Source organism: Syngnathus scovelli, chromosome 14 (genome assembly GCF_024217435.2).
Source record: "Syngnathus scovelli strain Florida chromosome 14, RoL_Ssco_1.2, whole genome shotgun sequence".
Taxonomy (NCBI): Eukaryota; Metazoa; Chordata; class Actinopteri; order Syngnathiformes; family Syngnathidae; genus Syngnathus; species Syngnathus scovelli.
In genome coordinates, this window is record NC_090860.1 from 4,585,299 (window position 1) to 4,610,031 (window position 24,733).

General features: G+C 48.3%; 1 protein-coding gene across 4 annotated transcripts in view; it reads left to right on the forward strand.

Moving 5' to 3' along the window:
• Positions 1-6,614, forward strand: part of prkd1 (protein kinase D1) — a 35,283-nt gene extending 28,669 nt beyond the window's left edge. For 2 of the 4 annotated variants that reach the window (XM_068653032.1, XM_049740224.2), the window contains one exon: positions 120-6,614. In XM_068653032.1, the coding sequence (XP_068509133.1) occupies positions 120-323 (204 nt within the window). In that variant the 3' untranslated portion in view covers positions 324-6,614. The remainder of the gene's footprint in view (positions 1-119) is intronic. The other 2 variants (XR_007485717.2, XR_007485718.2) reach the window with 2 other exon arrangements.
• The last annotated feature ends 18,119 nt before the right edge of the window (positions 6,615-24,733 follow it).

Consider the following 24,733-nt stretch of genomic DNA (forward strand, 5'->3'; position numbering starts at 1 on the left):
GAGTGAATGCTTGAGCGCGCCAGAGTGACAATGCGTGCAGGATGAGTGAGTTCGTGAATGTGAGCGGATGGAGGAATGAGCGAGTAAAAGAAGCCAAGGCTGCTTGCGCTGCTTTGCAGGACTACCAAATGTGGCTGGACCTGCGCAACCTGGAGAGGCGCGTGGACGAGCGCTACGTGACGCACGAGAGCGACGACCTGCGCTGGCATCAGCACGCCAGGCTCACCGGAGTCCACGCGCACGCCTTTCAGCGGGGGGTGCCACTCTACCCGGCCCGTGGGGACGAGCTGGAGACGCTGAGCGAGCGTGTCAGCGAACTCTGAAAGCAACAGGAAGAAAACAGAAAATGGAAGGGAACAAACAGGAAGTTGGTGCAAAAACAACAGGAAATGGATGGGCAAAAAAAAGGAAGTTGATGCAAAAACAAGAAGTGGATGGAAACAAACAGGAAATAGAAATACTATAAACAAAAGGTTGATGGGGACAGACAGGAAGTTGGGACAAAACGGACAGCAAGTGCCATGCCGAGCAGCCGCCGCAATCAGAAGCTTTCCTACTCGTCTTTTGGTTCCTTCTTGAGATTTTTCTTTCTTGTGCCACTTGATTTCGACACAAGCAAGCGACTGGTAGCCGCTCGTCTCGATGTGTATGTAAGCTAAACTTTGTTGATTCTCTGCCATCAAACACCCATGTGCTAGCACTGTTGGCATCCTAACGGTGCCTTTCTCGTTTCTCTTCGTCTTTTGTTAGCATCCACGCTATGGCAAGCAGTCACGTTTCATTCCAACTAAAGCAAAAGCGTTTCGCTGCTTGTCACAGTAATGCGCTAGGCGTTAGCACTAAAATGACAAACCGGATAAAACGACAACAAAACTTTGTTGAAGAGATGTGCTAACAGATTACAGTATTCCCTCGTTTATCGCTTATAATTGGTTCCAAAAACCACCGGCGATAAGTGAAATCCGCGAAGTACGGTCACCAACAAGAAGTACTGGGCAGGCTAACGAATTAGCGGAAAGATGCTAATTCGCGATCGTGCTAACATGCGAAAACGGACTTCTAAAGGAATATAAACGAACATTTGGAGCAATACTACATTGTCCTAAAGGTTAGACACAAGTTTCCTCAATTTAGAAGTTTTATTTTGACTTTTAAATTGTTTTTTAATTTGGAAAAAAAAAATCTGTGATGTAATGAGGCCGCGATAAACGAAACGCGAAGTAGCGAGGGATCACTGTAGCATTTTGCCAACGGTCTGACTGTATCACAACGTCATTGTTTATTCGGAGTGTGTGAATGAGTGAGTGAATACATTTCAAAAATTTGTGCTTACGTGTAATCAGATAAATTATTAGTTATTCTGTCATTTGTTTTAGATTGGCAACCACTCCATTTTTTATAAGTGCCTGGGTGCACTTGCGACCTATCCATTGTTGTTGCTCACCCCGCCCCCACACTAAAGCATTAGTTGCCCAAAAAAAAAAAAAAAAAAAAAAAAAAAACTAGCTGGACCACCGTGGAAACGTCCAAATCTCCATCCAAGTCCAAGTTGTGACAAGACCAAAAGTCCAAGTAAGACACCACTCCAAGAAATAAACGTGACTGGGACAAAGAAGTGACATGAAACAAAATTCTAAATCGAAACCAAGTCAAAAACGATCATGACGTTGTTTGTACTGCTAACCGTGTTTTGCATGTTTAACTAAATTAGCTGATTCATACAAATAAAAAAAAAAAAACCTTTAAACGGAGAGTCGGTCTCTGAATGAGCTCGACAGTACGCATTTACATTTGATTCTTCCTATTTGTTATTCTACACAAACAAATATTTCTTCGTAGATTCATCAACATTTACAATGAGAGTAAAAAAAATCGACAAAAAAAAAACAATGAAATAAATGAACTTATTAAAGTATTGCTAGCAAGTGAAAACGTTCAGAATTCGACACGGAGTTGCAAAGTCCTTGAATAGAATAAGTCGACAAAACAAAATTAGAACACGAAACGCAAAATGTTTCTGGTTTCCCACAATTTATGATCATTGTGGTAAAAATTCTACATAACATTTTTTGAAGTTTCACAAATACCCGTACAATCAATTTTGTATGTCCCCACGATTTGGACCACACGTTTTGACGTTCACTGCCACTAGATGGCGGCCTGAGAGAACCCACTGCTTTACGCTTGCGTCCTTGCGAGCGTGCGTGTGCGCGTGTATGCGCGCGTACGCGTGCGTGCAATACTAACTGTCTTGCTTGTTGCATGAGATGCGGCAGGGTTAGCGCGCGCACACACGTACACACGCATACACGCGCGCGCACGCACACACACGCACACACACACGCACGGATTTAAGAAAGCGCAGATAACAACACGTTCGTGAGACTAAACAGAAAATGAACAGACACACTCATGGGCGATTAAAAAAAAAAGTAATTTAAGACAATTAGAAGGCGAGAAAAGCGAGCACACTTCAACGAATTCATCTTTCGTGAACTCGAGACCAAAATTAAAAAACTAAAAAAATAACCACGAAACTTGACGAACGCGCACGCGCCCAAGACGCTATTATGTCCACGCCCGTAAAATGATTTTGATGCTTCCAAAACGTATCGTCGCACTTTAACATAATCCATGGCAGAAATTGAAATAGATGCTTCATAATTGTGACAGTGGTGAGCAAATTCGGCTCAAACACTTTGACGTACTGGGAAAAAAAACCAAACACAATTTGCTGCACAGTGTTCCTCCATTAGGCCTTGGCTATGATGAATTTGTTGTCCTTCAAGCGGTCAATGAGAAGACCATCGAGGTTTTGTTTCCTTTTTTTGTGTACAGGATTTGTGATTGCTTGTGGAATCAAGCATTTTTCCCTCATTCTTGTTTTGATTGTTGATTCGCGTCGGTATATCATCCCGCAAGCGATGAATTGTTTTTCCCAATTGTTTTTCCTGATTTGCGTGCTCAGGAAAACAACTAAAAATGGAGCAAAATATTGAGATATTTGATCTTAGGCAAGCAGCCGACAAGCAGCACACATCACCGAGCAGCTTTTTTTTTCTTTTTTTTTTTTCTGGACATCAAAATATTGTTTCCCTAATAACGTGATGTACGAAAAACATTTTTAAACTGACGTTCAAAGTTGTTATTATTAATGATATCGGGAAAATACTGTCTGAATTTAAGATATATTTATTTATCTTTTCAGTCGTTTTATTATTATTATTATTATTATTACTATTATTATTATTATTATTATTATTATTATTATTATTATTATTATTATTATTATTGCCTGAAACAAAACATTGTCTGTTTACTAATATACGATGACTGGCACCTTTCGTTCATATGAAATAAGAAGACGTTGTGAATGTCTGTTAGTGAGCAAATCCATTTTGCACTATCGGGTGCACGAACATAAAAAAAAACAAAAAACATTCACACCGGACAACAGCGACTACTTTCTAGGAAGAACGAGCAGGACTTTCACAAAATGGGGATGGGAGGGATGGCAAGACGGTGGGGGGCAGAATGTTACTTGCAAGATGGACATGCTATGCTTTGCTTTGCTTCTGCTTGTCGTCGCTCTGCTCTTTGCGTTTTTAGAAACGTGCATGCATCGTTCTGTGAAGGCCTTTTTTTCTTTCTTTCTTTCTTTCTTTCTTTCTTTCTTTCTTTCTTTCTTTCTTTCTTACTTTCTTTCTTACTTTCTTTCTTTCTTTCTTTCAAATTTTGCCGTCTGCAGTCATTTTTGTTTTCAAGGTCAGTTGTAAGAGGTAAGCTATTTTCTGTAAATATGTGGGGTGATATCTTTGGATGGACATCATGTTTTTAAACTTGGTAATAGTTTCCAATTGCAATTATTTCTTTTTTTAGCTTTTATTGCATCTTTAATATTTGCTCTTCTGAACGTAGGATGTCATATTTCTCGTAGGAGATTTCAAGGAGCTACAGCCTCCGCCGACTAGTTTGTTGTTGAAGACGCTGTAAATTGCCGCCGTCTTCCCGCCATCAGATTTAAATTGTTTATCATATGGAGCACAATCCATTCTGGCAACCTGTGATTTGTTTGGATGTGTTCCATTTTTGGGTCGAGGGTCACGTTCACCTTTTCTTCCCGCCATAGTTCGTTTGTACGAGTGGAGGGGACGGTGTGGTCCTGCACTGCCACCTTGTGGTCTTTGCGCGTATGTTGGAAGCGCGCCTTTCGTCATCTTCTGCTCTGTTCTTTTGCGGCTTGCTTGGCTTCGGCATGTACGTATGGCTAGAAAAGCTCACTCACCATGCAGCTTCTTCCGTGTGTGAAAGTTTCGGCACTGGGATTCACTGCATTATTTTACTTTATTGTGATGTGCGCACCAGGCAAAGGCAAGCTAGCTGCTAGTCTGAGGCAAGCTAGCTGCCAGGCTAAGGCAAGCGAGCTGACGCTTGGAAGCGTTGTGCCAGTACCCTTGGACAGCGAGCAGAATGAGGTTTGGAAACATGATCAATATGAAAATCATTTGAAGCTACAATGAAACTCTTTTTTTTTAAAAAAAAAAAAAAAAACAGCTTACTCTGGAGTTTTCCCGGTGCTGAATATTGGACGCGTACATACAATGACGTCACACGCTCTCACACAGACACTTTCACACATATGCACAGAACAATTACACACGCACACACACACACGCTCTCAAACAAACACTGAGACACACTCACCTTCCTGTCCCCCACTTTCTCACTCACACATCCCCTCCCTCTCACACATATGCACAGAAACACACACACACACACATACTCTCACACACATTTCCTCTCTCTCTGTCATGCACATTGCGGGATGGTGTCGTGGTTGCCGCGGTAATGCCACGGCCGCTTCCTGTCGGCGTGTTGAATGACAAACATGTCGGCGTGATGGGAAACAGTTTAGGAAACAGTTTAGGAAACAGAATGCGGCGGCGAGGAGATGGCGGCGGGCGACATCCCTCCCTCCGTCCGTCTGTTGATGGCACTCAGCAGACGCACGCAAGACAACACAGCGGCAAAAACAAAGGAAGGGACAATTAACGCGAGGCGTCTCACGCTTAGCGCGTTCCTCGCTTTCCGCTGCATCAGAAACGCACACCACGAAAACACTTGTTGTCTTTTCACCCTTTGCGCCCACATACACACAACACGCACAACACGCTGTCTGTGGCGGATTGCCCAATTCAGCAAGCAGATCTCTGGTGAGTGATTCTTTAGCAGTGTCAAATGCAGATCCAGTGCCTGAAAGCCCCGCCACACTTTGGCTTGAGCCACAGATGCTTCTACTCGGCCAGCAGGTAAAAAAGATCCTTGACAATTCGTTGACGATTCGTTGAGTTGAGTAGCTCATCGAGTTGCCGTTTGTAGTTTTGGTCAATCCTCTGATCCACCTTCGGATAATGAAGTGGCTCATCTCGTCCCATCCGGTGGACCGCGATTCCATCTTTAAAGGATTCTCAAGTTACTGTATTTATTCTAATTATTGCCCAGGGCAATAATTAGAGAAGGTTTATGTCCAACAGGGGGGGGCGATTAATAGAGAACACTTTTTGTCCGATCGCCAAGGGGCACTGAAATGGGCGATAATATGTATAATTTCCTTATGTAGTGAGGGGATGGGGTCGAAATACAAAAAGTCCTACCTAGCTACAAAAAACAGATATGGTCAAACCTCATTGAATAAAGTACATAAGCAGAAAAGTATATTCACATATTAAATCAATAAAAGAAACACTTTAAGCTTATAATTATACCTACACACCAAATCAATAAAGAAGACATAAATAGACATTTTTGATAAGTGGTGATGAGAAAGGTTTTTATAACTTTATGATCTGATATATATTTCTGAGCACTTTGAAATAACAAATGACTTTTGATATATTGCCTAAATAGCTTAATGACCCTTAAGGAACTGTGTAATGCATGCCTGATGTTTTTTCTCTAAATCATGGACACGGCCAGAGTCGTCTTGACCGTTCAGTACTTGATTGTATCTTATGTTTTGACTAATGCTAAACGCCAGTTTTTGATTACTACTGAACGCTCTGCACAGAGGGAAATATTTTGCCTAACAAAGAAAAGATACGGTTGGAAGCATGATTAAACTAAGAATAAGCAAAGACATGAAGTATAAAAAGAACAGCAATAGATTAATGATGTCACAGCCAAAAGCTAACATAATTTCGTACAAAATAACAAAATTGAAAGAATGAGGTACGACAGTGTATGTCCAAGATTGGAGAAGAATGTTCACAGGAAGGTCACGTGGAGATAAAACCAGCAGGTGCCAGAGGGAGCCAGCCAAGGACTCGGCCAAAGATGATCACCAAGGCCGAAAGACGGGATGGAAGACAACAGCCCCCCCACACACCGAATCACCCATAACCAGCACCCACTCCCATGGCGAACTTGCCCCACCCCAAAGACTCATCACCCATCAAACTCGGCCCACACTGGCATGTGCAACTGATATAAGCTAACCAAAGAACCTTGAACGTTGCCTTTTCTGAATGGAGACTTTCCGCTCTTGAAGGGCCCAGCGCTGTATTGTACTTTCCTGAAAACAGAGCTGTCTGAACAAGAATTGTGATTGAACTCAACCAACCTGTGTAAGTCTAATTTGTGCTTCAGTGTCTTAGCATTTTCCTAAATCTGAAGAAATCAAACGAGCACGCAGTGAGTAAATTGGATAACAGGTGATTGGCAATGGCTTTTGCCGTGAGGCGCAGATAGCGCGCTCCCTAAATTGTGGACAAAATCCAACAGTAGTATGCAATACCTGCATCTCACTGGTGTTCTTAACACTAGAACAGCGGCTGTTTTAATCTACAGCGTTATCGCGATCGTCTTTGTTGCGGCTCCGAGTCACGACGAGGGGCAAGTTTTGGTTTTCAAGGGTGTTTTTATTCCTCTTCAACTTCTCCCAACTCCCATACAGAGCCGCCTTTTTCACATGTCCGTCCGTCACTTTCCTCTTTTTGAACACACTAACTGATCGTGGTGGTGCCTTTTTGGGCAGTCCGAGAAATCAACCTTAACAAAAAAAAAAAAAAAATACATCCAACCTAGTTAAGAAATCACCAGAAAGATCACCATGACAATTGTGAACACACAGAAAGATAATAAATAAATGGAACATCACTCAAATATTGGTGATCCCGCTGAGAGTCTCACACCCTCCCCCACTTAAAAAAATGTCATCTTGACCTAACACTCACATCAAGGTAAACAATTTACAGACCGAATAGCACGGAATAGTCCGGTAAACCGGTTTGAAGCATTTTTCTTTCACATAACCCGACCAATATACATTACAGTTGTGTATACTCATGAAAAATCCAGTGTAAGCATTTAACCACCCAACATTTGCAATAACCAATTATAAGACCTGCATACACATGTGGCATTTGTCCATGTTCATGTTCCAACAATGTTTTCCCGGTTCTTACATCTTCATAGTTGGCTGTATTTGCCACCTTACGTCAATGAACGTCGAAATACATTGGTGGTATAGTTCAAATAAACAGCCAACTATGATGTCACAAATAATGCATAGGAATATAAGCATTCAACACCAAGGTCGCCAGAAACATCTAACATCTAAACATTTAGATGTGATGATATTCTCTCCGTGAAAGTCGGTTGACCCAGCGTATTGTAAGTCAAAATGTGTGGCTTCCGTCTTTCCCTTTTTGAGTACCACCTTCCCTGCTCTGCTGCTCTTGCGTCTTCGGAATCTGGCTCATCGGATATATCATCTGCATCTGCAGTGTACTCAACTTCCCTAACAGATGGAGAAGGGACTAGCTCTACCCGTTCCTCCTCAGCTTGTTCGGTACGCTCTTCCTGCACGGAAGCATCTCTCGCGATCTGTGGGACAAATTCTACTGTAGTGGGGTCCAGCAAACGCAAGCCGTGCGGCTCATGGACAGACCATGTGGCCGCATCCAGTAAGTCCTCATCTGGATACACCTCACTTTCCACCTGCTGCATCTGTTGTGCCTTTGTTCTCCCATTTTCATCAAAGTGTCTTTTTTTTTGTTTTTTTCTCTTCCACCATCTTATTTTCCTGTGGAGTTAGTGGAAGAAAGTCACAGGGCAATAACAAATTCCTGTGTAATATTCTTGTTCTGCCTGTGCCATTTTCTGGCTCCAACTCGAAAACTGGACTGTCCTCACCCTTTTGGTGTTTGATGACATAAATCTTGTCCTCCCAATATGAGCGGATTTTTCCCGGACCTCCCTTTTCAACGACATTTCTGACAAGAACACGGCTGCCCACCTGAAGTGGTGGACCATAGATTTTCCCGTCTTTTACCTCTATCGGCTGACTTAACTGCATTCCTGGAGGCGATGTTGTAAGCCTCAATCATCCTGCTCTCCATTTGCCAACATAGTCTTGGTAGGAGCCTGGGCTTTCTTCCTGCTCAATGCCAAATAGAAGGTCCACCGGAAGCCTTGATAAGCTACCAAAAAGTAAGAAGAATGGTGAATAAACAGTGGCCTCATTAGCAGTACAGTTGTAGGCATGTACTACTTTGGGAAGGTGTGTTTTCCAATCCAATTTTTGCTTTTCGGTGAGTTTTCTCAGCATAGAGAGGAGAGTCCTATTGAATCGTTCTGTTTGCCCATTCCCTTGAGGATGATATGGAGTTGTGTGAGATCCCTTTACACCGGACAACTCCTTTAGGTGACTTAACAGTTTGTTTTCAAATTCTCTCCCTAAATCGTGGTGGAGCTTTTCTGGGAAACCAAATTGAAGGCAGAAGTCATTGTCTTTCTGCCACAGTCTTTGCTGATTTGTTGGTCGTTGCATATGCCTGTGCAAAACGTGTATAATGGTCCATGACCACTAGAATATACTCGCAACCACCATTGTTCCAGATGGATAAAATCAACTGACACTAGCTGAAAGGGGTGAGTGGTTACGATATTCTGCATCGGTGCACGCGCTTGCCTGTTTGGTTTTCTCTTCTTCAGACACTCGCATGCATTCATGACAAAGTGTTCAATGTCTCTTTGCATTTTAGGCCAATAAAAACGGTCCCTTACCAACTTTAGTGTTCTCTCTGAGCCTAAGTGACCCATTTGTTTGTGCAGTTCATCCAATACAAGGGGGTGGTATATCAAAGGGAGAAGCAATTGTTTTTTGGTTGCAGTTACCCTGAACAAGGTCCCATCCTCCCTGATCTTGAGCTTGTCCCACTCTCTGGCCAATGCCTTTACCTCTGCACTCTCAGCTTTCAGCTCATATGCTAAATGTCTCCTTTTTTTCTGCAAGTGACTACCGTATTTGCCGGTGTACAGGTCGACTCGGTGTATAAGTCGACCCCCTAAAATTCGACGGAAATTTACGATTTTATGATATATCCTTTGTATAAGTCGAGCTCAATTGTTGCATTATATTAAACTTCAAAATTCAATATGCAAAATTTATTGACGAAATGTGTTCAAATTCCGCGCATGCGGCTGTTTATAAGCACCGCGGAGGAGATCGCGGCCGGCGAGCTCGCGCACGCCGCCCGGCACCAACGGGAGGCCGGAAATAGCTCCAAGCCGAGCGGATCGGCACTTTATAAGCACCGCGGAGGAGATCGCGGCCGGCGAGCTCGCGCACGCCGCCCGGCACCAACGGGAGGTCGGAAATAGCTCCAAGCCGAGCGGATCGGCACTTTATAAGCACCGCGGAGGAGATCGCGGCCGGCGAGCTCGCGCACGCCGCCCGGCACCAACGGGAGGCCGGAAATAGCTCCAAGCCGAGCGGATCGGCACTTTATAAGCACCGCGGAGGAGATCGCGGCCGGCGAGCTCGCGCACGCCGCCCGGCACCAACGGGAGGCCGGAAATAGCTCCAAGCCGAGCGGATCGGCACTTTATAAGCACCGCGGAGGAGATCGCGACGCCTCATTGGACTTCCAGCGGCCGGCGAGCTCGCGCACGCCGCCCGGCACCAACGGGAGGCCGGAAATAGCTCCAAGCCGAGCGGATCGGCACTTTATAAGCACCGCGCAGGAGATCGCGGCGCCTCATTGGACTTCCAGCGGGCCGCGCACTCGCGCACGCCGCCCGGTTCAAATTTTCTAAGTGCAACGCACAATGAGATGCATGAGAAACGGCCTTGGTTACCATCACATTTGAAGCGATGAATACGAAGTTAAATTTTATGACTCGGTGTATAAGTCGAGGTCGATTTTTTTCGGTCGATTTTGGATCGAAAAAGGTCGACCAATACACCGGCAAATACGGTATATATTTTACCTATTACAGCGTCCTGCCGCTGAACAGCGCAAATCTCTTCTCTGGTCGATGGCTGAACAGTTGTAGCAGTCCCTCAGCTCCATTTTGCTGCTGAAGCAGATCTAAGAAAATTGCGCTGAAGATAGGAGTTTGTTCATCTTGCTGTGCCAATATGCCCTGTCGGGTGGCTGTTACAACATCCTGGCTGACAGACTGTGTACAATGACTCATATAGTCCTCAAAGTCAATGGCCATCCTTGATATCCCGTCTGCATCTACATTCGTTTTGCCAGGTATGTATTTTATGGTAAAATTTAAATCTGCCAATTCTGCTACCCACCGCTGACCAGAGGCATTCAATTTGGCCGTTGTTAACACATAGGTGAGCGGATTATTGTCTGTGTAGACCGCAAAAGATGGTGCATGTAACAAGTAATCTCTAAAGCGCTCAGAGATGGCCCACTTCAGTGCTAGAAATTCCAATTTACCCGCATGCATGTGGTAATTTTTCTCTGGTGGTGTTAAGGTTCTGGATCCATAAGCGCTAACTCTTAATCTTCCATTGCTTCGCTGACAGAGCACAGCTCCCAATCCCGCTTGAGCGGCATCCGTGTGTAGCACAAACGGATGATTCAAGTCTGGGTAATTTAGGATAGGAGGACTGGACAGTTTGTCAACCAGATAACACAGAGCCTGATGTGAGTGTCTGTCCATGCAATCGAGACAGAGGACGACAACTGTCCTCGACTGTGTTTGTTTTTCCCTTTTCCTTTTTCCTTTTGCCGCCTTGAGTTTTGGAGTTGATGGCGCTGGTAGGAGTTCGTACAAAGGTTTGGCAATGCGTGAAAAGTCTTCTATATATGGCCTGTAGTAGGAGAGAAAGCCCACAATTTGCCTCATCTCGCCCACATTGCAGGGCTGCCTATCTTTTTGTGCCATCACGGGAGCAATTTCTGCTGGATCCATACTATGACCTTCTTTCGCCACAATCCTGCCCAAAAACCTGACTTTAGGCTTGAAAAGTTCACATTTCCTAGCACTTAGTTTGACACCATACTTCTGGTACCGTTGCAAAACTGCCCTCACGTGTTCAACATGTCAGGACTCGTCCCCAATCGTTTCATAGTTCTGTTCGTGTGTCTGTGTGCTCGCCCCTCCCCTCCTGTGTGCCCATGATCAGTGTGATTATTCCCACCTGCCTCTCGTTACCTGTCGTGTATATAAGTCCTGTCTGCCCCTCACTCCCTGTCGGATCGTCGATGTCGTCCCGTTTGATGTCCTTGTGGTTCCTGTCTGTTTCGAGTCTGTTTCTGTTTGCAATCCCTGTCGGTCAGTCTCTCATGTTATTAGTTTGCCAGTTCTCGTCTGTTTCCCTCGATGCCTCCTTCCACTTCCCTTTTCCCTCAATAAACCCTGGTCCAAGCTGCACTTGGTCGCCCTGCTCCATGTTCCATCCGATCCGGGACAGAATGATCCGACCACTACAACAACCAGCGCTTGGACCCCCCTCCTCCATCAGATCCTGCTGCGATGTCCAATCCACGACCGCCAATCCGTGCATGTTCCAGCGCCATGGGCTTCGCGGCAGCATTGGGACTCTGCTGCCGGAACGCCGGACCCGTGGCCACCATCGGACTTTGTTCCGGCAACGCCGGACCCGCGGTCGCCATCAGAGTGCTTCTGGCGCCAGCGGCTTTGCGGCCGCGATCGGACTCTGCTGCCGCGATGCCGGACCCGCGGCCACCATCGGAGTGCCTCCCTGCGCCATCAGACTCGCGGCCGCCAACGGGCTCCACCCCAGCGGGCTCCACCCCAGCGGGCTCCACCCCAGCGGGCTCCACCCCAGCGTCACCGGACCCGCGGCATTGCCGGGCCTCGTGCCAACAATGCCGGACCCGCGATCATCACAGACCCTGCCCCCAATGCTGAAACACTGACTCCTACTGCTACGTGCAGCTCTGGCTTCCTGTATGCCGCCGTGCGTGTGGCTGTGACTGTTGCCGCTGCACGCGGTTCCGACTCTCCGTTTGCCGCAGAGTGCGGTTCTGTTTCCCCAAGTCGCCGCCCGAGTGCGGTTCGGTTCCCCAAGTCGCCGCCCGTGTCCGGTTCGGTTCCCCAAGTCGCCGCCCGAGTGCGGTTCGGTTCCCCAAGTCTCCGCCCGAGTGCGGTTCTGTCCCCCAAGTCGCCGCCAGAGTTCGGTTCTGTCCCCCAAGTCGCCGCCAGGGTGCGGTTCTGTCCCCTAAGTCGCCGCCCGAGCGCGGTTCTGTTTCCCCAAGTCGCCGCCCGAGCGCGGTTCGGTTCTCCAAGTCGCCGCCCGAGCACGGTTCGGTTCCCCAAGTCGCCGCCCGAGTGCTGTTCTGTCCCCCAAGCCGCCGCCAGAGCGCGGTTCGGTTCCCCAAGTCGCCGCCCGAGCGTGGTTCTGTCCCCTATGTCGCCGCCCGAGCGCGGTTCGGTTCCCCAAGTCGCCGTCCGAGTGCGGTTCGGTTCCCCTAGTTGCCGCCCTAGTGCGGTTCGGTTCCCCTAGTTGTTTGGTTTTTGGGACGTCAGGAGCCGTCCCTTGTGGGGGGGGGGTTCTGTCAGGACTCGTCCCCGATCGTTTCATAGTTCTGTTCGTGTGTCTGTGTGCTCGCCCCGCCCCTCCTGTGTGCCCATGATCAGTGTGATTATTCCCACCTGCCTCTCGTTACCTGTCGTGTATATAAGTCCTGTCTGCCCCTCACTCCCTGTCGGATCGTCGATGCCGTCCCGTTTGCTGTCCTTGTGGTTCCTGTCTGTTTCGAGTCTGTTTCTGTTTGCAATCCCTGTCGGTCAGTCTCTCATGTTATTAGTTTGCCAGTTCTCGTCTGTTTCCCTCGATGCCTCCTTCCACTTCCCTTTTCCCTCAATAAACCCTGGTCCAAGCTGCACTTGGTCGCCCTGCTCCATGTTCCATCCGATCCGTGACGCAACATGGTCCTGAAACGACTTACTGTGAACTAAGTTGTCATCAAGGTAGGGTAGGCACATGTCATCTCGCAACCCCCACAGACATTCGTCCATGCTTCTCTGGAATTAGGCCGGGGCAGAGCTAAGGCCAAATGGGATCCGTACCCACTGGTACAGACCCCAAGGCGTGATGAATGCTGTGAGTGGCTGACTTTCTTCATCCAAAAACCCTTGGTGATATGCTTTCCCTTGATCAAGCATTGTAAACCATGAACTACCCGTCAAGGTATCAAGCATGTCTTGTATCCTGGGAATAGGGTGTCTGTCCGCTACTGACCTGCGATTAAGTTCCCGGTAGTCTACACAGAGTCTAAGCTCTCCCGATTTCTTTCTTAGATACACTATTAGTGAAGAGTACATGGACTTAGATTTCATGACCCAACCCCGGTTGATTAAATCCTGCAGATAAGCTTTTACCTCCTGGTGTAGGGGTTTTGGAACACTAATGTATGTTTTACGGACTGGGGGATGGTTATGAAGGGAAATATGCATGCGGAGAGTAGGAATGCTGCCAACATCATTTTCATCTCGACCAAAGGCCTTGCACTCTTCGCGGAGCATTTTCCTCACTACCTGTTGCTGCTCATTAGTTAGATGGTCTAGCATTAACGGAGGGTCCCAACTTTCACACGCGTTACTGGGAGAAGATGATGAACTTTTGAGGTCTGCCTCGTTTTCATCCATTTTTGGCTTGCTCGCAGGCTGTAGGGCTGCTGGATATATATCCTTGACCCCTTCAACATGTCCCAAATTAATACGTGGATACAGAGTGATATTATGATTCGAGGTATTAGTGATGGGTACCGGGACTGTGGTTGAGTTGCCTCTCTTTGCCTTAAACAGTACTTCTTTTTAAACAATCCTTCAGGCAACCTCTGGTTGGACTCTGGGCAAAACAGCATAGCAATGTCTTCATCAACCTGTATATGCGTGCGACAGCAAACTGTGGTAGTTTCATTTGGACCTAAGACAATTTTACTTCTTCCCGTTTTAACATGAACTTCCTCATTGACTGCGTGGTGTGTATGCAGCCAATGGATAACAGTCTTAGCGGAGACCACGTCCATGTCTAAAGCATCCCTCACAATGTTAGCTGTACGTTCACTCTCGTTTGAACCTTGTTTCACGTGCTCATTAATGACTTCCTCGATCACATTGAACCCTATGCTAGGGCTCTGAGCCACATTGTGGTCGCTGGACACGAGGACAGGCACTAACAGGCCAGAACTTGAAGCGTCTGTGCTCGTTATTTTAAACTCAGCAGGAACCCACCCAATAAATGGTATTTTAGTCTGATTTGCGGCCAGTCCATTTAGAGGTTCTGGTCCCAATAGTTCCTCGATCCCTCAAATTGTGGCAAGTGCTCCTTTCTCCATTTATCATTTATCACCGTAGCTTGTGCGCCTGTATCCCACAGGGCTGTAACTGGTATATTATCAAAAGTACACTTGACCATCCTACGTCTACCAATTAATTTGACAAGTTTTCTCCCTTGCTTGTTTGGAAAAATATCAAGTTTACCCACGTGTGATGACCACCCTTTTTCTCGCTTCTCACTCAAAGGGTGATCCACCATTCTTACCGCGGTGCAAATGTGTTTGTGTTCCGACCAGTGTTGAGTCTGACAGGCTTTGGAACAGTACGAGGCAGATGAGCAGCTTGCGCAGGTCTGGAACAGCGTGTCACCTTGTTCCTCTCATCGACAATGGTGGTAGTAGCGGGACTCCTGATGAGTTGGCTGGGTCACTGCTGGTCCCATGGCAGTGGCCCTCTGGTGTTTCCCTGAAGTAGACGTGGAGCTCGGCATCCTCTGGATATGTGACCCGCCTGGCCACACTTGAAGCAGTGGGTGCAATTGTCTCCCTCGCCATTGTCCTGGCAGGTTCTGCAGCCTCTCCTCCTTTAGGTGTTGTATGTTGGTTTCCTGGCGGGCTGGAACTTGCCAGCATTCAAGGAAGTAAGCACCATTTGTTTCATCTCTGAAACTTCAGTTTTTGATTCAGCGACCATGGCATGTACTTCCGGTGGAGCTGCAGCCATCTTGACTTTCTCCTTCACTACTGCTGTGTCCTGGGATGGAGTTGTGTGCACTCCGCCCTGCCGTTCATCCAAAGTTTGCAGCTCATTAATTCTAGGTTGCTTGATGCTGCTCCTCCTTAGCTTGTTTAGCCGCTCGGCTTCAAGGTTAGCTGCCTCATTGAGCCTTTCAATCAGTCTTTCATCTGTTACCTCCAAATTGTCAAGAAGTAGTTTCATCTGGAATTTAATGTTGTCATTCAGTAGTCGTGTGCCCACTGACCTAAAAAAAATTCTTCTTGACCAGGTCTGCATTGTAGTGTTCAGCTGGTTCTCCTTTGGATGCATATAGGAGCCGATCTTTGAGCTCAATGGCCCTGAATAGAAAGTCCTGGGGCGATTCTTTGGGCTCCTGGGAAAGGTTGATACATTTTTGATACAAGTCGGATGTATCATCTTCTCTATAATGTCCTCTTAGCATTGTTTTTAACTGAGAAAGGGTTATACCAGTCTTTAGTTCAAGCATGTCTCTGAGTTTAAGCCCTGGGCAAATAGCTCTTATAACCGCTTCAATCACTTCTGATTCACTGTGGCCTTTATGAATTCCGAGTTCCATTTGATAGAGCAAGTTGGTATAGGACAGCCTTGCCCGCCTTCACCTTTGGCGGGGCATTCAGACCATCACGGACTAAAAGCCGAGGAGCTGTGAGGGCGACGTCCGTCTGCTAAACGATCTGAACCGCTTCTTTGCTCGCTTCGACGCCCAGAACAGCACTTGCCCGCTGAAGACCACTCCCCCCCCCCACACGAGCAGCCCCTGCGCCTCTCTGCCGACGGTGTGAGGAGGGCGCTTGCCGCTATTGACACCCGTAAGGCGGCGGGCCCTGACAACATCCCGGGTCGAGCGCTGAAGGACTGCGCTGGGGAGCTGTCGGGTGTCTTCACGGACATCTTTAACGTTTCCCTGCAGCAGGCCATCGTCCCCTCGTGTTTCAAGGCTGCCACCATCGTTCCTGTGCCGAAGAAACCTGCACCGTCCTGCTTCAATGACTACCGCCCTGTGGCACTGACACCCATCATCATGAAGTGCTTTGAGCGGCTGGTCATGGAGCACATCAAGTCCGTTCTCCCCCCACCATTGACCCTTTCCAGTTTGCGTACCGTGCCAAGCGGTCCTCTGAGGATGCCATCTGCTCTGCCCTCCACTCGGCCCTCACCCACCTGGAGAGAAAGGACTCATATGTGAGGTTGCTGTTTGTGGACTTCAGCTCTGCCTTCAACACCATTGTGCCGCAGCGACTCATCTGCAAACTCGACGAGCTGGGCCTCAGTACCGCCCTCTGCAACCGGATACTGGACTTCCTCTGTCAGAGGCCTCAGGTGGTGCGTGTTGGCGACAAAATCTCCGCCAGCATCACGCTGAGCACGGGGGCCCCCCAGGGCTGCGTGCTCAGTCCATTGCTCTGCACCCTGCTGACGCATGACTGCACTGCGACCTACAGCGACAACCGCATCGTGAAGTTTGCTGACGACACGACTCTGATGGGTCTCATCACGAAGGGCGACGAGACTCGGTACAGGTCGGAAGTTGACCTTCTGACCACGTGGTGCAGGGACAACAACCTCCTGCTGAACGTCAATAAGACCAAGGAAATCATTGTTGACTTCCGGAAGGGTCACACAACACACCTGCCGCTGATCATCGACGGTGCTGTGGTGGAGAGGGTGAGCTGCACCAAGTTCCTGGGGGTGCACATCAGTGAGGACCTCTCCTGGTCCGCAAACACCTCGTCACTGGCAAAGAAAGCTCAGCGCCGCCTGTACTTCCTGCGGAAGCTCAGGCGTGCATGTGCTCCTCAGGCAGTCCTGTCTACAGTCTACCGTGGCACCATTGAGAGCGTCCTCACCAGTTGCATCGCTGTCTGGGGTGGTAACTGCACTGAACAGAACTTGAAGGCCCTGCAGCGCATAGTGAATACGGCTGGTAAGATTACTGGTGCTTCGCTCCCCTCCCTGAAGGACATTTACACCTCCCATCTCGCCCGCAAGGCAACCTCGATTGCCAGAGATGTGAGTCACCCGGCTCACTCTTTGTTTGACCTTCTGCCCTCTGGGAAGAGGTACAGGAGCCTGCGCTCCCGCACCACCAGACTCGCCAACAGCTTCTTTCTCCAGGCTGTTAGGGCCCTGAACTCGCTACCCCCTTCTGCGTAGCGTGCGGCACTGTTGCGCTATTTTCGGGAATGTCTGCTGTACGCACACTTGCTCCTTTTTTTTCTGCTCCTCTTATTTATTTATTTATTGTTGTGTTATTTATTCATTATTTATTCAGCACACTTTTGTTATACTTGTTTACTTGTTTGTCTGTTGTGAGCCATGTCTTGTCACCGTGTGTGTCTTCGGCATGTGGAGAAATTGACAATAAAGCTGACTTTGACTTTGACTTTGATTTGGCCACAGATGCGAAACTCCCTGCGAATAGTCACCTCCGATATTTTGGCTGGTGATGGGCTTTGGCTCACGGCTGGTGATGTGTCCACCATTTTAAGTTTCTCTTGCAATGCTTGTATCTCTACCCGCAGCTCCTCGTATTTGCGCGTCGCATCAGCGGGGCGGTAAAAAGTGCTCCTCTCGCGAGCGTCACCTTCCCACACAGTGTCTTTAATAAACAGCACCAATTCATCAATGAATTGGACTACTCCCACTGACTTGTGACTTTGCTCGACTTCATTAATTTTGTTTTCAATGAGTTTCATCAAGTCTTGTGGGCTCAATTTCTTGATGGCTTCCTCGTTCTCGCCAGTATCGTCGACATTGGAGCCCTCTAGAAAGTTACATACCTCCACTAGTTGATCCCTTTCTAGCCTACACAGCGTGGTAGTAACTTGGTCTCTTAACTGTTCTTGTTCCATCCTCAGCACGCACGAGGTAATCCGTTTGTCAGGAAGTTCCCGGTTCGTTGTTGGAGCAAGGGGGGGATTCGTTGGTAGCGATGCGCTAACGTTAGCCGCTAACGGTGTACCCACTCAGATCTCTCGCTGATCTCGAACAAAAAAACCCTTGCTCCTGGCTAGCTCGCCAAAATATGTTGCGGCTCCGAGTCGCGACAAGGGCCAAGTTTTGGTTTTCAAGGGTGTTTTTATTTCTCTTCAACTTCTCTCCCATACAGAGCCGCCTTTTTCACATGTCCGTTCGTCACTTTCCTCTTTTTGAACACACTAACTGATCACGGTGGTACCTTTTTGGGCAGTCCGAGAAATCAACGTTAACAAAAAAAATACATCCAACCTAGTTAAGAAATCACCAGAAAGACCATGACAATTGTGAACACACAGAAAGATAATAAATAAATGGAACATCACTCAAATATTGGTGATCCCGTTGAGAGTCTCACATCTTGTTTGAGCGCACGGCCCGGTAACATAATTGTGTGAGGATATTGTAGCGGGGTGACGAGTGTAATTGTATCATAGTTTATGGAGAAAAACAATTTAAAAGGGACATTCGACGTGCTGTCAAATCAGTCATATTTAAACTTGCGCAATGACGTCGGCATGCGGTTGTGGAGGAAAGTTTTGGGGGGAATTTTTAGCAGCATGGGCGATAATTAGAGGTATCAATGTTTTTTATTTATGTCATCGCTAACACACGCTGGGCGATTATTAGAATATGGGCGATAATTAGAATAAATACGGTAATCGTTACGTGAAGTCTATGGATCCACTGTTGGATCTGGTCGCGGGTGTGCTCGAGGCCGACCGACCGAATCATGTCACGATTCCTGTCGCGAATCATGCAGTTTACGATCGAGTCGATTCACTTGTGGATTCATTTTCTCGTCTTGTGAATCGCTGGATGATACACTTCAAGCCTGTCTTCTAACAGATCTCTTACACCTGCTTAGCAATCATCTCGCTCGTGGATTTCTTGTTCGTGGATGCTCCGTTCAACATGTAGCAAATGGAGAAAATCCTCCAGTGGCTCTGATCGTGGATCGTCCGGATAAAAGTCTGTTTCCAGGGCAACTGTATAAGAAAGGATGCAATTGTCGACCGAAATTTGACATCTTGTTCATTGTGTGCCGCTTGAGTACTTGAATCCTGAGCCAGGTTGGATTTTCCGCTGGCCTCCTGGGGGAAGTTTTGAAAAGAATCGCCCGCCCCGCCGCCAGTTTGCCAGCCGATGTTTACCGGCGGCAGCAAGTGGCACAAACACATCTGTGTGATGGCAAGGGCGGGAAGCGGGCGGCATGCTGGGATAATGACGGCGACATTAAAGCGCAATACAGGAAGTAAACAGCAACGAGCGAAGACGAAACACAAAGCCAGTCGGGCGACAATTAATTAGGGAACGGCAAAAGTTAATCGAGTTCCAGCAGACAAGACAAACACTTGAACCCGACCATCAAAAAACACGAGTGGACGCCTCCTCCACGCCATGACCAGTCGCTAGATCAGCACGTGGCCTCGTGCGTGAGCGTGAGAACGTGTGTTTTTGTGCGAGTGCATGCAGATGTCTAATGTGTGCGTGTGTATGCGTGTGTGTTTGTGAGAGAGAGCGAGAGCGGTTTGAGCCTCCATTTGCTTGTGTGTTGATGGTGTCACTGGTGATACTGGTGACGTGTGGGGGGGGTGGAGGGACGCGGGGGGTCATCATCCATCCAAATCAGGATTAATCAAGACGGCGGATGGCATCAAATCAGACAAATGATTGCCGCCATTCATCCGCTGATGGTGAGGGGGGCGACCATGCCGCAATCAGGTCGCCGCCGCCGCTTCCTGGAGTTTCTTTTGCCAGCTGATGGCCTAATGACTTAAATTGTGCGTTTTGCCGCCATTTTGGCCCTCCTTTGCTTTTCGCAGCAGCATGGAAGACGGGCAAGTCGGGGGGAGACGTTTGCTTCGGCCGGCCGAGTGCGAGGCGACTGCTGTCGCAACACAAATGAAACGGCTTCAACTTGTCTTGGACTTTACTTAGTCGCAAAATTTTTCATTTGAGTCTTTCTTGACTCTCTGAGTCTTTTCTCAAAAAACAATTTTTCCGTCACGGTGACTGCGCTGTGTCATCGAGTCAAATTGACACGGTACTGTTTGCGAGTTGACCGTAATGCTGATTTGTTTCCGTAGGGGGCGGTCAAGATCAATTCGAGCGTAGAGACCAGGGGGAAGCAGAGGCGGAAGAAGAAGAAGCACATTTGAAGACGAGCTGGTATAAAGGACCGCTCTCCTTTCTCATTTGACGTTGGGCTTTGTGCCACCTCGGCTAGCCCGTTTTGTTGTGTGGTCTTGACTGTGATCTTGCGTTTGTGTGGGCACACGGCTTTGGTTTGCCGGCACGCCACCGGATGCTTCCGGCCCGTATGGCCGGTTGCGTGTTGTTCGCTGTCCAACTTGCCTGCGTTGTCTTGGATTTTTTCTAGCGCCACCTTTTGGTTAACACCTGGCAAGCATGTTTTGGCTTGTCCTCATGGGAGCCTTTTCCCACGCCCCACCTGCTCCCGTCGCTGCCTCCTGGTCATCCCCGGAGACCGGCTGTGGTTTGGGGCCACGCCGCTGAGGTTCGGTCCCTCGCAAGTCTGGGAACGACCCGCCAGGATTTTCCCAGATGCTCGTTTGCGCGACCGGGGCAACACGCGAGAAGCTGGCGACCCGCCGGCCCGGCTCTGCAAGGGTCTCCAAGGCGCGGTGCGGCGCGTAAACAGTGCAATGCGGCGTCCGGGCATGAAGCTTTTTCAATTGTATTCAAGTTGTTGCTGAGTTCTTCGGCCTCCTTCGCTTCACATTTCTCCGTAAACACTGTGATGGGAACATAAAACGATTTAAGCCAGAAGCAAAAAGCAGCAACGGGCGCAAACCTGACAAAAATCAAACAATTAATTGTATAATAATGATGTTTAATCGTGTCTTTTGTGGTGTCGGCATCTTATTGCCCGACTTCAACACTCACAGTAAACAATATCAATAATTCATCAGAAGCAGCGGTAATCAAACTTAATTTCATTTCCAATTCTGCAGTGCTCCGCTAACAAGAGCTGATGACATGTTGAAATTCCGGATTTCGCCTTCATGTCTTATAAGTGAAGGTGCAAAGCGGGTGGCAGACGAAACGTTCAACGTCGGCTTCGTCGAAGGTGGCTTGATGGGAACCGGAAAAGGCTCGTGTGTGTGTACATTTAGGTGTATGATGTGCAGAACCGCATATTTGTGTTTGACTTTAAAATAAGAACAATGACAAACAGAATCGAGAAAAGTTCAATTGTTCATCTGCTCATCACGCACCAATCACGCACCAATCACCAATCATCACACACCCCCCCCCGGCCATCCTTCTCTGCGGCATCCCCTGCGGGTGGTGTGGGGGACACCTGCTGGCTCCTCCCCCTTCTTCTTGATTGACAGATGGCTTCTTCATTAGATAAGAATGATAAGTGGCTCTCCATTGGAGGAAAGAGCATCCTCTTGACCTCCGACCCTCTGCAACTGCAACCCTTGACCCCTCTTGAGGTGCCAACCCCCCCGTGCAGTCCTGGAGAGGTGCAAAACTTTGTTGACCTTTGAGTGACACTTGCTTCTACCATCTCGCAAAGAGGCTGATGAGCGCACAAGTGAGTGCAGCTTGGTGACGGCCTGCTGTAACAACCTCGCTGGCCGAAAGACTCGATGTCGGTCCGATCAGCACGAGCGGTCGGAATGCTGAACGAGCGTGACCGCGCAACTTTGAAGGCAAAAGGAGCGCGCCAGCGTCCCAGCGAAGGCTTTGCCACATCACATTTGTTTACGGTGTCTCGTGGTCTGTTTTCATGACGCCGCCGGCGGCCTGCTCCCTCTCGCACTCGCTGCCAGCTGCTGCAAATCACACCTTCAATTACCGAGCTTTGCCTTCACGCACACAAATCTTTAGTGCGCTTACCGCTGCCGTGACAAAACAACACCAAAGTCATTATGGTGATGAGAAACTGGAGAAGATGCCGGGACTGCAAGGAGGGAAGGAAGGATGGAAGGGGGGAAGAGAAAGGAAGGAAGGAAGGAAGGAAGGAAGGAAGGAAGGAAGGAAGGAAGGAAGGAAGGAAGGAAGGAAGGAAGGAAGGAAGGAAGGAAGGAAGAGGAGGGAGAGGAAGGAAGGAAGGAAGGAAGGAAGGAAGGAAGGAAGGAAGGAAGGAAGGAAGGAAGGAAGGAAGGAAGGAAGGAAGGAAGGAAGGAGAAGGAAGCCAAGGATTAAGAATTAATAGGTTGATTAAAACAAAGTAGAAATCTCCTGAAACAGAAAGCATTTGAAGAAAGGGAGTCAAAGGTGAGCACCAAAGCGGACGGCATCACCCTGCTGAGGGGTCAAAGGTTACATTAAGACAGGAAGTCCTTGTCTGCTAGCCGGGTGACATCAAGGTGTTCCATTCAAACGCAGAAAGTCAGTCAAGAAAGTTTTGCTTTTGCCCCCTCAACGCACCCTGTGAGGGAGAGCCCCCCGCCTCCTCTCCCATTAGCGGCAGCTTTGCCGGCGTAGCGAATCATTACTGCCACTGCGAGCCTCTCAGCTCCAAACATGGCCGCTTGTCATCGCCACGCTTGATTGGCAGCAGCCCGGGGGGGGGGGGGGGGGGGGGGGGGGGGTCTGGGGTGATGGGAACACCACTCAAGATGTGAATTGGCTCGGCCACTCCAATCAGTCCGCTGGATGACAAATGAAGTGTGTCTCCCCCCTCCACACAAACACATGCACACCTTCTTCTTCACACTTTTCGGCCGGACGGACTAAAGAAGAAAAGGCGAGTTCATGCGGGTGTGCTTGACAGCAACACAATCACATTCCCTTTCAGACCCCCGCCTGCTGCTAGTCCGCTAGCACGCTAAGACGACGACAAGAAGGAACGGCGTGGCCCAATTAGAATCTGTGAAAGACACAAAAGGTCTTTAGAGGTTTGGACAGGTGTCTCATTTTGTCTCATTTGGCCGCAGGACACTTTGGCAGCTTTTTCAATCCCGTTTGTGGGCAGCCGGTGAGAAAAAGTGACGAGAAGGTTATTTGTCGCGCTGTCATGCTTCTTGTCTTCCTCGCTGGCCATGGGAAATGAAATCATCTCTGTCTTTGCGTCAGGTCACATTGCTCTGCTCCGCCGACGGAAAAAAGACAACCAGACGGAAAAGTCCTCACATTGGCACCAGCCACGTGTTTTGCCACCTTCGCCTTTTGCTCACGTTCCAACCTCAACCTGATGGCGACAAGTCAAAAAAATCTCAAACAAGAAGTAGAAAAGAAATAAAAGTGCCTCCAACGGGAAACAGAACCTCCTTAAACCAAAAGTTGAATGTTCCAGAAACAGGACGTTAAAGACCTTGAATTGGCAAATGAAACACAAAAGAAAAATAGGACAAATGTCTTTTCAAAAGAAGTGCAATGCTTCTTTTAAAACACATACACGTGCACACACACACACGCACGCACACACACAGATGCACACACGCACACACACAGACGCACGCACGCACACACACACACACACACACAAACACGCAAGTAGGAGGTGGAAGCACCCCAAACACTCCCAAATGAGGAAGTGGAGCAGAACAACATTTGATTCAAAAGATGGGCAATGAATCGTTTTTAGTCGTCATAGGTCGATTAAAAAAAAAGGGCAATGAATCGATTGTAGTCGTCGGAGGTCGATTCAAATGATGGGCGATGAATCATTTTTAGTTGTCGGAGGTCTTAAGCCCCCCACCTCTGCCTGCTCGCTTGCTTGCACGACCAGGACAAAGGTAGTGATCTGGCCGTCCCAATCGCCAAACTCATCGCGGGAACTACTTCCCGGCTATTCGAGAAAATTGGAACTGCTTGTGTGTCACTTCCCGCCAAATAGTGATCCACGTCGCAAGAAATGGGAGCGGTCGCCATTTTGGAGGATGTGTGTGCACATGCAGGTAATTTGTGGGCCTCTGGCCAAGATGATGGCTGGGGGGGTCATGGGTGGGTGGGGGGTTGAGAGGAGGAAATGTGAGAACGCTGGAGGTGACAGGCTTTGTGTGAAGGTGTGAACGGTGGAGACAAGAGCACTGAAAGTTGTTCTTGTCCTGAGAGGAAGAGGACATTCACCCCCTTGGCAACCACCCACCCCAATTAGACAAACATTAAGGTCGATTAAGGGTCCTCACGGGAACGTTGGCTCTATATAATTACCTTAATGGGTGGACTCTTTCTCTCTTTGGGTCTCTTTCTTTGTACCCTCAATGTCTTAAACAAACTTGGAGGGCCCGATGGAGGGTTGGGGGGGGGGGTCCTGGGGGGTCAGACAAACGTTGATGGGCAGCGGGGGTGTGGGCGGGGTGTCGGGAACCGGTTTCCCATTAGGCTTTGTGGCAGAACTTGCTCACAAAGGCCTCGCTTGAATCGAAGCTATTGGCCCACAAACAAGGAGCTGTTCTCACCGAGGGCGGGGAAAAGGGACAAAACAGACCCCCGACTGGGAGAGGACCAGGGGAGGGGGTGT